This window comes from Ictidomys tridecemlineatus, chromosome 2 (assembly GCF_052094955.1).
Source record: "Ictidomys tridecemlineatus isolate mIctTri1 chromosome 2, mIctTri1.hap1, whole genome shotgun sequence".
Classification (NCBI taxonomy): Eukaryota; Metazoa; Chordata; class Mammalia; order Rodentia; family Sciuridae; genus Ictidomys; species Ictidomys tridecemlineatus.
Window position 1 is genome coordinate 25,244,279 of NC_135478.1, and position 12,496 is coordinate 25,256,774.

The window sequence follows — 12,496 nt, forward strand, 5'->3', positions numbered from 1 at the left end:
GATCGTTGTGATTGTATCATAGTCCAAGATTATCTTCCTTCTCAAGATCCATAAATTTGTCATAACTGCAAAATCCTTTTTGCTGTAAAAGGTTATATTTGGGAGCCATTGTTTGGCCTACTATGATGGTGAAAATATTTTGACTTTGTGAACCATCTGAAATGAAATGGTCTTATGACTCTCAGAGATTTGGAGATCATTTGGGGGGAAATGGCTGTAATAGAGGGAGCAGAAGTTGGCATCTGTGGGGTACATACAGTCTAAACATGTCCTGTGAATTAAATTACTGAAACATAGCTCTCACCTCCTTTTTCTATCATCCCTGGTGTCTGAACTCTAACTGAACTTGAGTTGAGTGTGATTGATTTATGCCTGTAGCTTCTCTTATTCTGTTTTAGCCTGGTATATAGATCAGGACTGTGTAAGACTGGGCCTAGAACTCCTCATTTAGTATAAAACATTCAGATTTCCTAATGAGGTTCTGTTGCAGAGTGGTTTTGATGGTACACTGATTCCACACTGTTTGTGCTTAGATCTTAGCTCCTTCACTACTTTTGTGACCACTAATTGGGACTTCTGCCTCAGTCCTCACATGCTGCCGAACCTTCTTGACACTATGCCCTTGTCTACTCCCGGCTGCTTGCTTTCCTGCCTTTGTTAGCAAACATAGGGATTAGGTGTGTGTGATTTTCTGAGGGAGTCCTCTCAGGAGAATCGGACCCAGGGAAGCAGGCTGGGGCAGGTTAGAGCTCCAAGCAGGGATGGTACTTTCAGGGTGGATTCAGCCTGATTGCACTGGAAGTTCTGAAGCATGAATTCTACCTTAGAGCTGGTTCCACTTTCAAACCAGAGGGCTAACCTTTTCATTGCCATGTCAGTCATTGTAGGCTGTCCAGCCTCTGGGGGTTGTCCTAGGGAGTGGACTGCCATAACAAAATACTGTACACTGGGTGGCTTAAACAAAGCGAATTTATTTCTCATAGTTTTGTAGGCTGGACATTCAAGGTGCTAGATGATTTGGTTCCCCTATGAAGGCTCTCCTCCTGGCTTATAGGTAGCTGCCTTCTTCCTGTGTCCTTACATGGCAGATAGAGAAGAGAGCGAGTATGCTCTCTAGTGTCTCTTCTTACAGGGGCACTAGTCTTGTTATGAGGGCCCCACCCTCATTACCTCATGTAAACATTATTACCTCCCAAAGGCCATATCTCTAAAACAGTAACAGTAGGGGATTAGGGATTCAACATATGAATTGTGGGGGGCATAATTCAGTCTGTAGCATGGTGTAACTTCCTGGGAGAGGGCAGCTTTTGTTAGTCAGAGGGTAGGTCACTGGAGAAGGGAGTTCTGAGAGCCCCTAGATGGAGCTAACAGTTGCTGCAGCTGGAAATGGTTACACATGTCTGGAAAAGTCACCATGGTATCACTTACGTTTGTGGTCATGGGTATCCTGATAACACCTGCTACCTGCTTTGCCAGTCCCTGCCTTCTGAGTCTTATCCCTTCATCTGAAGGAACTCATAGGCAGTGAAATAAGCCAGATATACAGAAAACCAAGGGTGGGGACAGTAATAGAGGTGATTTTTACTTTATTTTTGTTTGTATTACTTAACTTTTCTACAGTGATTTGTATTGTTTCACAATTAAAATATCAAATACAAAAGTCGTAAGTCTTGCTTTTCTCCTTTGTGTGTTTTACATTTCAGTGGCACTTGGGCTTCTCTTGACACTGTAATATATTTTGTATGTTACTTCTTCCAACCTGGTTTCAGTTCTAACCTTGCTACTGTACTATCAATAGACTCAGGCAAGAGGGGTTCCCTGCTGTGCTTTAGAGCCCCCCCCCCTTTGGCCATGCTCCAGCTGTGACCCTTCCTATAGGCAGGAGTCTGTGGGGTTGGGGCTTCACTCACCCAGAGCCTTTGCCTCCCCTTTGTCCACACTGTGATTAGCAGGACCCTGGAGTTCCTTGCCCATAGACCCTACTCCCAAGGCCTGTGGGAGTCTTTAATCTGCAGCCTATGGTATGGTCATGTGTTCTGCAAGATCCTTCCTGTGTATCACTCTGCATCCATTCAGCACCAGCATCTGTGTGGAGTGGTTTCTGTAAAGGCCCAGTGGGAACTCCCCTCATTAGCACCAGTCACCATTTTTATAACATCTTCTCCAATAATCTCTGAAAAATAAAAAGATTTGTGGAGATCAGTGGGAGATGGAACTAAGGTAATAAGAACATTTGCCATTAGAAAGTGGGAGCAGAGAACTTGGAAGTGAGGAAGAACAAATTTGTACATTGTAAATGCTCTAGGCTTTCTAGGGGGCTACAGAGGACAGATCTGATGGATATAATTGAGACATTTCCTGCTGGAACCCTCTTCCTGATGCTAGGGTGGCCTTCAAGGATTGTTTTCCATGTTTACTTTATTGACCACCATTTTGTTCTTTCTCACAGGGTCCCCCCGAGGGACTTGGCTGTGCTGCTGTGCAACAAGTCCAATGCATTTTACAGTCTTGGGAAATGGAATGAGGCTTTTCTTGCTGCCAAGGAGTGTCTTCAGTGGGATCCAACCTATGTGAAGGTATGGGTTGGTGGCAGCTTTGGGTGGTGGCTGCTGCCCTCTTCCTCTTAACCTGCCTCTTTTCCTCCTGTCTTTTTATTTTTTTAAGCATAGAAAGCTAGTTTTATTTGAAGAATAGAACAGAGAGAGACTTCTCTGAAGAGAGGGGCCCCAGAGCTGGGTGTCTGAGAAGTGGGAGTATCCTGCCCCTTTTATACATTTTAGATTTCCTTTGTTCTCATGCTCTCTCCTCCCTCCTTTTTTTGTAAAATGTACATGCTAGGTGTGCTTCTCCTGCAATTTTTTTGTACTTAAGACAGCGGCCCATAGGGCAGGTGAGCATTACCTGGAAAAGAGTAAAACCAGTGTTAGCAAATAATTCCCTATTTTGGGACAGTGGAGCTTGGCCTCCTGGCATCTGGAGGATAGTGAGATTTTGGAGCTCATATTATTCTTATATAGTTATACCAATACTCCTAATCTGTTCATGTTTTTTGCTGTTCATAAATTTCATTATAGCCAGGCTTTCTTTCAGATGCAAGCTGGGTAGATGACATGATGCCAGTTCTTCAGAGAGAATTTCTTAGTGTAGAAATCAGCTCCTTGAGGAGAACTCATGGAAGTTTGAGAGGCTGCATTTCAGTTAAAATGCCCTAAGTGTCCACTTTTTTTTGGGGGAGGGGCTTGTTGTTACAGTGCTGGGGATTGAACTCAGAGCCTCATGCATGCTAGCCAAGTACCCTACCACTGGACTTCATTCCCAGCCCTAGTGCCCACTCATCAGGCAGGTACACAGGTTCTTGATGCCTCAAGGCAGACAAAAAGAGCAGAGGACACCATCCCAGCCATTTAGTATTTCACATTCAAGTTGGCAAGAGGAATTCTGGTGCAAATAAAATAACAAGATTTAAATCAAATAGCAATTCTGGAGCTATCTGAAGCAAATGGCAATTAAGTGTCAAATTAGTGGTCTAGACAGTTTTTAGAGAGGCTCCACCATAAAGTGGGAAAAGCCTAGGCCTTTCTGTCTCATGTTCTACAGTGTTCTGGTTTCAGCAGATTGGCTGAATTACACTTCTCTCAGCCTTAATTTCTTCCACTGCAAACTAAGATAATGCTTATGTGTTGCTTCAAGGATTAAGGAGACAGTAACCAAAGTTGTTAGCACTTAGTGAGTAGGAGTTATTGTTATATCCTTAGTGGCATTTGTGTATGATTGCTGGAAGTAGACTGAAGTGAAAAGGGGTGGGGAGGCTAGGCCTAGTGATTACTACCACCCTGAGAGAGGAGTGTGGATATTTACATTGTAAGTAGGCACTGACCCCTAAGCCTCTCTTTTGGAGAATGAATACTTCTTTTTTTCCCTGCAGTTCGGGGGTTCAAACCTATGATCTAATGCATGCCTGGAAAGCACTCTGTACCACTGAGCCACACCCCCAGCCTGGAGGGTGGATATTTGAAAGTCACTGACTAATTTTAAATGGGGCTAGGGTTGTGGCCCAGTGGTAGAGTGCTGGCGTAGCATGCATGAGGCACTGGGTTCGATCCTCAGCACCACATAAAAATAAAACAAAGATATAGTGCCCACCTAAAACTAAAAAAATGAATATTTAATAAAAAAATTTCTTAAAAAAAATGAGAGTGCAGGTCTGGGGTTGTGGCTCAGTGGTAAGGTACTTGCCTCACAAGTGAGAGGCACTGAGTTCAATCCTCAGCACCACATAAAAATAAATGAATAAATAAAGATATTGTGTCCATCTACAACTAAAAATAAAAAATAAAAAAATGGGAGTACAGTCCTGAGAAACTCTTCCCCAAAGCATTTCAGGATTGTCTCATTTTCTAAGCAGGACAGGGTTAGTTGATGTTTGTCTCAGAAGTTGTGACTGTGGCTCAAGGGGCAAGTGGTGCTAAATGATACTCCAGGCTTCTTCCTTGAGTGGCCAAACTTACAACTCTTGACAGCACAGCCACCAGGGCCACTCCTCCCTTCTTACGCAGGGATTCTGTGTGTCATTGTCCTCTGCTCCCCATTTCCATTGTTCTCTATAGGAGAGGAAAAAATTTTTCTCCTCTGCCTATTTTTGGTACAATAGTTGGGCCCCTATAAACAACACTGATAAGAAACAGTTTATCAGAAGGAAAGCATATAAATTTATTTTTGATGCTGATTTTTGTGTGACATGAGGACCTTTATAGAAAAGAAGTAAACACCCCAAACAACGGGATAGGCCGAAAATGTATATGTAATTTTCAACAAAGTAATAAATTGTGTAGATATGGAAAGACAAAGGAAAAGAACTTTTAGGGCTGTGACCTGTGGGAAGGTTGATATATGGAGAAACAAATGGAAGGTAAGGACATTCTTAGCAAGGTTCGTGCAGGTCCATCTTAGAACCAACTTTCTTTCTTTTTCATGATCATACAACTTTTCTGGTAAAACATTTCTTAGGAGTTTTTGCATTTAGTCAATTAAACTCTGGGAAGGCTTCTTTTTGCATCTGCTGAATCTTAAATTCCTTCAGTTTAAAATAATCTATATGCCAAGGTGGCATATTCAGATTCCCTTTACCTCTCTTCAAAATAAAAAATGAAATTTAAATCTGAGAGTCAAAGAAATGGAAGAATCTGTACCAGCTTGCCTGGTTGGGGTATAATACAAACAACAAACACATTTTTTTTTCTTCTCTCTTTCTCTCTCTGTCTCTTTTTTTTTTTTTGACTGTTAACCTGAGATCCTTAAACTCTCTTTTTTTCTTTCTTTTTGGTTCCAGAAATTTAACCCAGGGGTGCTTAACCACTGAGCCACATCCCCAGCCCTTTTTTATATCTTATTTAGAGACAGGGCCATGCTAAATTGCTGAGATTGGCTTTGAACTTGTAATTCTCCTGCCTTAGCTTTCAAGTTGCTGGGATTACAGATGTGCACCACCATGCCTGGCTAAACTTTAAAATGAAGATTAAAACAAATAAAAAACAATCAGAGATTTGGTGTTAGTTGAAATTTTTAAGTGCTTTCCCTTTTATGAACCTAGTTTGTAAATACTTAGTGTATTATCTTAAAAAGTTGTATTGATAGATCCTGATACTGATTTGGATGATCAAAATGGGGAAGGCAATGTTATTCCTAATTTAGAGTCTTTCAATTAGTATATAGGCAAAACTAGACTTTTTAAAAAAATTAATCTTTATAGAAATCAAAATTTTTGCCCTCTTATATATATTGCTTATAACATAGAGCACAGTAAACCTCAATGCTTGCCATTACAATTTTTTTTCTTAAATACCTAGTAGAGATTGTGTTTATTTTGATTGAAAGAATCAGGAAACATTTTCTGTGTTTACATGAAAATCTCATTCTTTTCCTGAATACCAGTCATGGGATTTTTTTCATTCCTTTGTCTGGCCCAGACTGTGATTAGAAGTATGAATAATAAGCCACGCATATAATTGGAACCAGGCCTGTTTCCTTCTCTCTGTGTCACATGTTAGATGCTGTGTACATTATAGAGTGGAACTGTGATTATGTATACGTTTGGCAGTTACAACATGATAGAAAGAATGTGGCACAGAATATAATGTGGAAACCCTGTGCTTGTTAGAAACCTGTGTCTGCCTGGAAATGAGGGTTCTGAGTTGATTCTCCCATATTACCAGTCTTGCCTTTCCTTTCAGCAGCAGGTTAGAGGAGATGGGGACATTATAATTTTGCTCTTTTTTCCTGCTCCAGGGGTACTACCGAGCTGGTTATTCCTTGCTGCGATTGCTCCAGCCTTATGAAGCAGCCCGCATGTTTTTTGAGGGTCTGCGACTTCTGCAAAGTGGCCAAGATCAAGCACAGATTGCTGATTTCCTTGTTGGTGTCTTCACCACCATGAGCAGTAAGTCACACTGGGGGAAATTAACTTAAAAAAAAAAATCACTGCTGGGGTTGGGATTGTGGCTCAGCGGTAGAGCGCTCACTTAGCACAGGCAGGACCCGGGTCGATTCTCAGCACCACATAAAAATAAAGGCATTGTGTTGTGTCCATTTACCGCCCCCCCCCAAAAAAAATCATCATTATTTTATTTGAGAGCCTTGTGGTGCGATAATTCCATGTTGTTTCTTCATGGCCGAAGTATGTAATTTGAATGAAACTGATTTGCACATTAGAAAGCATTTTGGAAGCTTTGTTGGCTGATGCCTATGTAAAAACAAGGAAGTACTAATATACAAATGACTTCAGGCTTTTGAATTTTTTTTCAGACCCTATAGTTTTCTGTATTGCTATTTATAGTGATTTCTCTCTCTCTCTCTCTATGTGTGTGTGTGTGTGTGTGTGTGATTTCCTTGTTTTTATGGACATGAGCCAACAAAGCTTCCGTTATATATCATTTGTCTTATGTGATTTTTGCATGTATTTCTCAAATCTGTTAAGAAAATACTCTTATTTGCTATGAAAATAACCTGGAAGGCTGATGGATGGTCCTGGGAAAGCTCCCTGCCTGGTACAGTAGTGGTTTCAGCAGAGGACCCACCCACTCAATCTAGGAGGGACTCCTAGGGGAACCTTCTGAATCTCTGCATTAGATCACCACTCTGATGACCTGGCCTGTGAGATGCCTTGGTCAGTGTGTAGTTTAGGCAAAACCAGAAGCCTGTAAGCACAATGAGATGGTGTACTATCAAGTCCTGCCAATATCCAGGTCTTTGTTTTGAAGTATTGTATTTGATCAAATTTAAATTGCACTGATTTAAGATGTGTCATTAATTTATGGATTGCCAGTGAGATACATCAGTTGTAGACATGTTCCTATTTCATAGTATAGAATGTGAAAAAAAGTACATATTAGAGTTACTGAGAAATGGTCTTTGGCTTTTAGAAGTGGGAAATCACTAATAGTTGAGTCAACTGTTATCAATTCAACTGTTCCCATTGTTATTATGGGAAAGCAAATTATATGATCTGTTTGTGGAACCCTGTGAATTTTGACTCCATTGGCTCAGAGAGGTTAGCACGGTTGCAGTGGGAAGGCTTAGAGGCAGGCACAGCCATGGTCCTCAGACAGAGAAATGCAAGGTCTCCAGACACGTGTGGGTGAGCCACAGCTCTCCAGTACCCGCTTTGCTCACAGTGGCCAAAGCTGGCCTCTTTCTGTTAAAAAAAAAATAATGTTTTATTAGTGAATTATAGTTATACATAATAGTGGTTTCATTTTTGACAAATTCATACATGCATGAAATATAATTTGTTCCATTTCAATCCCCAGTACTTCCACTTTCCCTCCCTTCCTCTGTCCCTTATTTCCCATCCTCTACTCTACTGGTCTTTCTTCTATTTCTTTATTGTTTTTTTAATTGGTGCTTTATTGATATACGTAAAGGTGGAATTCACTGTGGTATATTCATATGTGTACATGGCATAGTTTGGTCAGTTTTGTTCCATAGTTCCTCCCCTTGTCCCCAACCCCAATCTCCTTCCTTTACTCCACTAATCCCCCTTCCATCTTCATGGGATTCATCCCCTTTTATTTTTTCTTCTTTAACTTCTGCATAGGAGAAAGCATTCGACCTTTGACTTCTAAGTCTGACTTATTTCACTTAGCATGATGTTCTCCAGTTCTGTTTATTTACCAGCAAATGCCATAATTTTATTCTTATTTATGCAAAATGGCCTCTTTTTCCACCTAATCTAGTGGCTTGGCTCATTCTCTGAACTTCCCCACTGTCTTTTCTTTATCTTTTAAAAGCCGTTGTCCTGTCAGAAGCTAGGCAACAGTTATGGGAATTCAAACAACTGCTTTTTGGTGACTGTACCTTAAGATAACCTGAGTGATTTCCGTTCTGCGCATCCTGAAGGGGCAGTTAACAGGATTTCTTAGGGCAATAAATACATCTGATACTTTTTTACCAAAGTACTTCATTTTGGAGTGTATGGTCCAAATTTTGAAATTTTGAGAAATATATTTATGGAAATTTTATAATCTTTCATACAGTGTTTGTTTGTTTAATTGTTTATTTATGCCTTGAATTTAATAACCCCAGAAGAGGTGCCATGTTATTCTGGCACTTGGCCTGTCCCTTTGGTCATTCCCATTCTAGAGTTTGAGAGGGGTGATGTAGAGGATCATGAAATGCTTTAGGATGATGGGACACTAGGTTAGAAGAAGGTGTATTGACTAGAAGAATTGGTAGATCTCAGCTTCAATCTTAGTTTTTGTCATGACCAGCTAAACTATATGCCATGAAACCTGTCTTCAGTGATCATAGGTTCAATCTGTTAGATAACAATAATATTTGTCACATTTTTCTTAAGGGAATTGACTTTTGTAACTTCCCTTGAGCTTCCATTTCCTCCTCTGTAAGTGCAGAAAATAGACACTGCCTTAGTGGTTTGTTTGAGAAATTAAATATAAGCATTTATCACTGGGCCCTGCAAATAGAAAGGCTAAGTAGATGTTAGCCCACATTATGCCTCCTGACTCTTTGGAGATTAATTTTATGGGTAAATGTAAAATGATTGCCACTTCAGTCAATTATAAAGGACTTTATACTTTGAAATGCCTTTCTTTTTAAGATTTTTAATTACCATTTGTCTGTGTGTGGTCTACATTAACATTTCTAAACTATGGAATTTTTTTCAGGTGACTCCATTGTTTTGCAGAGCTTTTTGCCCTGCTTTGATCATATTTTCACTACTGGATTTTCAACAGAAGTGTGGCAATCTGTAATAGAAAAGTTGGCAAAGAAAGGATTATGGCATGTAAGTAAAAGGAACTGGCTCTCTTATGGGGAAAGTATACTTTTTAATATTTATTTTTTAGTTGTAGTTGGACACAATACCTTTTATTTATTTATTTATTTTTATGTGGTACTGAGGATCGAACCCAGGGCCTTGCACATGCTAGGCAAGCGGTCTACCCCTGAGCCACCACTCCAGCCTTGGAAAGTATGTTTTTGATGAAATTATTTCTTTCTTTTCACACTGAGGGATTGTGAAGTATTATTTGTTTATCTTGATATCAGTAGCTTTTTAATTGAAATAGTGTTAAAGATAGAAAGTTATTGAGAAATCTTAATCAACCAATTTCTCTCTCTTTTTTTTTAAGATAGTAAAAATACTTAGTCTGTGGCAATCTGGCCTCTTCATCTGTGTCTTCAGTGTTATGTGAGATGAGGACAATGAACATTGTACATTCATTTTCATAATTCCTTGTTGTGCTTCAGCTATTCTGAGCCCCAGAGGACCTGTGTGCTGATCAGAGGGTTTCTGAATAATTTTAAGTATCTGCAAAAACCAGGGAATAGCTGCTAAATGAGGGTGTAGGTATCCATGAATCCTAATCCTCCACTTGCTGCTTTGGTTTGATTACTTCCCCTTTGAGCCTCATTTCCTAATTTGTAAGTTGCAACATACAAACTTTTTCTTTAAAGTTTTTTTTTTTTAGAATTAAGAAATAATGGACTAGAGTATCTAATAATAACATTAGCTAATACTTATTGTGCTAGGCACTGAGCTAGGAAGTTCTGTGATACCTGATATATGCTAAATGCCCATCGAATAGTAGTTTTCCTTGATGATGGGTTGTAAGTGCTCATGAGAATAAGGTGGCCAAGGCTGGGAGATTGATTAGGAAGGGGCTGTTAGGTTTTCTAAAGTTGGGCATTCCAGAAAGTTTACCAGAATCAAGGGAAAACTGTTAAGGACTCTAGATCTAGGCAAGTTAGATGACTTTAGAATAGATAAATTCAATTTTTGGCAAGGTCATGAATTCCAGTAGAAATCTAATGAAAACTATGGGGCTCTCTTTGCATTCACAGATAATTGTACATATAGTTTCATGGGTTCATGGGAAACTCCATTAAGTTTAGCCATGGTCTCTTGAAGCTTACTTCCATATTAAAAGTTCTTAGGAGGGCAGGCAGCAAGGATCAGGAAAGCAGACTAAACTCTTGGAGATCAAGAAATCAGAAATCCAGGACCCTGTTATGACATTTTGGATCTTTTCTCTTTGGATAAAAAGGGTGGACTCAGATCTATCAATAAGGATCTTTCCAGCTTTATTTTTAGAAAGTTCTGAAATTCTGTGATTCTACTACTAAGGTAAATCTCTAGGAGGTCTTAGTCTTCATTAGCAGAAATTCCAATTTATACAGACTTAGGAAGGAGCTGGGTTCTCTCTTCCCAGTGTGAGGTGGACATGAATAAAATTCCATGGCCTAGGTGGATGTGAAAGAATGGGATCCAGGCAGCTTCTAATAGATTATCATTCCATGCAAACAATAAACATCAGGAATACAGCCCAAGTAGTAGGTTGTGTTAGTCAGTATTTTGTCACTGTGACCAAAATACCCAGCAAGAACAACTTAGAAGAAGAAAAGTTTATTTTGAGTTCACAGTTTCAGAGGTTCAGTTCATGGTTGACTGGCTTCATTGCTCTGGGTCCAAGATGACGCAGACATCATTGTAGAAAGGTATGGTGTAAGAAAGCTGCTCAGCTCATGGCAGCCAGGAAGCAGAGAGGGAGGACAAGGTGCCAGGGGACGGGGGAAAAAAACCCCAAAGTTATGCTCCCAGTGACATTCTTTCTACACCCTACTTGCCTAGAGTTACCACGCATTACAGTAGTTCATTCAAATTATTAATCCATCAAATAGATTAACCCACCAATTAGTTTGCATCTCTTATAATCTGATCATTTTACCTCCAAATAGGCCTGCATCATCTCACACATGAGCTTTTGGAGGATACCTCATGTTCAAACCAGAGCACAGTTCTGACATTTTGGCTGCAGTGGGGCCTGGTAATTCTCAATTACTGGAAACAGGCATCTCATAAAAGCCAGACCAGCAATCAGGACTGTCAAAGGCCAAGATCTTGGGTTGAGTGTGGGCACGTGCTTATTTAAGTGACACCAAACTGAAAGAAGTTAGGAGAAAGATGAGGCCATAGTATCAATTTCTGAAGTCCTAAGTCTTTTGACAAGGGTATATATGAGGGAGGTTGGAATTGAGAGTGAGTCATACCAGAGCCTGGAGTTATTCATCCTGTTGGCATACCTGGATGATCTCATTAGGGGCGGTTCAGAGTATGCCTGACCTTGGAAAATTTGCTTAAATTCTCTGAAGTTAGGTTTCATGATTTTACATAAGGTCATGGTTGAACAACTGACCTTCTGGCGTGGGTGGGCGGGGGGGGGGGGGAGGAAGAGAGAGAGAGAAAGAGAGAGAAACCTGATTTGTAGTATTTGCCAATTTCCATAGTGTAAATACTCTCATCACAGCTAAGATAGGAAGAGATGTGCACAATCAGCTCACTAGTTGGTTCTACCATACCACACAATAGGGTCTAATGGGCCCCAAGTACTTGGGGCTTATGAAACACTGGTATGTTAAAGAATTGATCAGGATGTAATATTTCTGAAGGACTCAAGTCTTCTGGTCATACTTTAAGAACTTGGCAGGGAATTACTTTTTTACCCTGCTGTCACTATACTGTCTGTGTGCAATGCTGTGTGACATGGGCTGCTCCTGTCCTCAGCAGGCATTGAGGAAGTATGGAGAGAACTTAGTCTTCAGCAAAAACAGGAAGACATTGATTCTCAATACTTAGGCTGAAAAACTTGATAGGTAGCTTAGCAACAGCAAAAAAAGGACAGAGCTAAAGCATGTTTTTTTGTTTGTTTGTTTAAGGCTTAAAATAATCTTTATGCTCTGATAACCTATGTGAAGAACATTATTACTCCAACCTTTTCTTTTTTCCTCCCTCCTATCAGTCATTTCTACTGTTGTCAGCAAAAAAAGACAGACTACCAGAAAATATTCATGTCCCTGAGTTGTCACTGAAAAGTCTCTTTGAGGTAAGGTGACTTCTTGAAACTTATAGTTTCAAATCAGGCCACTTCAGCCTTGTATTTGGGGCTTCCCTTTCAGCTGCCTCACCACAAATTTGTTATTTATA

At 40.1% G+C, this 12,496-nt stretch overlaps 1 protein-coding gene across 4 annotated transcripts in view; it reads left to right on the forward strand.

The window, feature by feature from the left end:
• Positions 1 to 12,496, forward strand: part of Trank1 (tetratricopeptide repeat and ankyrin repeat containing 1) — a 99,528-nt gene that overhangs the window by 23,228 nt on the left and 63,804 nt on the right. For all 4 annotated transcript variants that reach the window (XM_078038160.1, XM_078038159.1, XM_013361226.4 and 1 more), the window contains 4 exons: positions 2,450 to 2,576; positions 6,286 to 6,436; positions 9,180 to 9,298; positions 12,312 to 12,395. In XM_078038160.1, the coding sequence (XP_077894286.1) occupies positions 2,450 to 2,576; positions 6,286 to 6,436; positions 9,180 to 9,298; positions 12,312 to 12,395 (481 nt within the window). The remainder of the gene's footprint in view (positions 1 to 2,449; positions 2,577 to 6,285; positions 6,437 to 9,179; positions 9,299 to 12,311; positions 12,396 to 12,496) is intronic.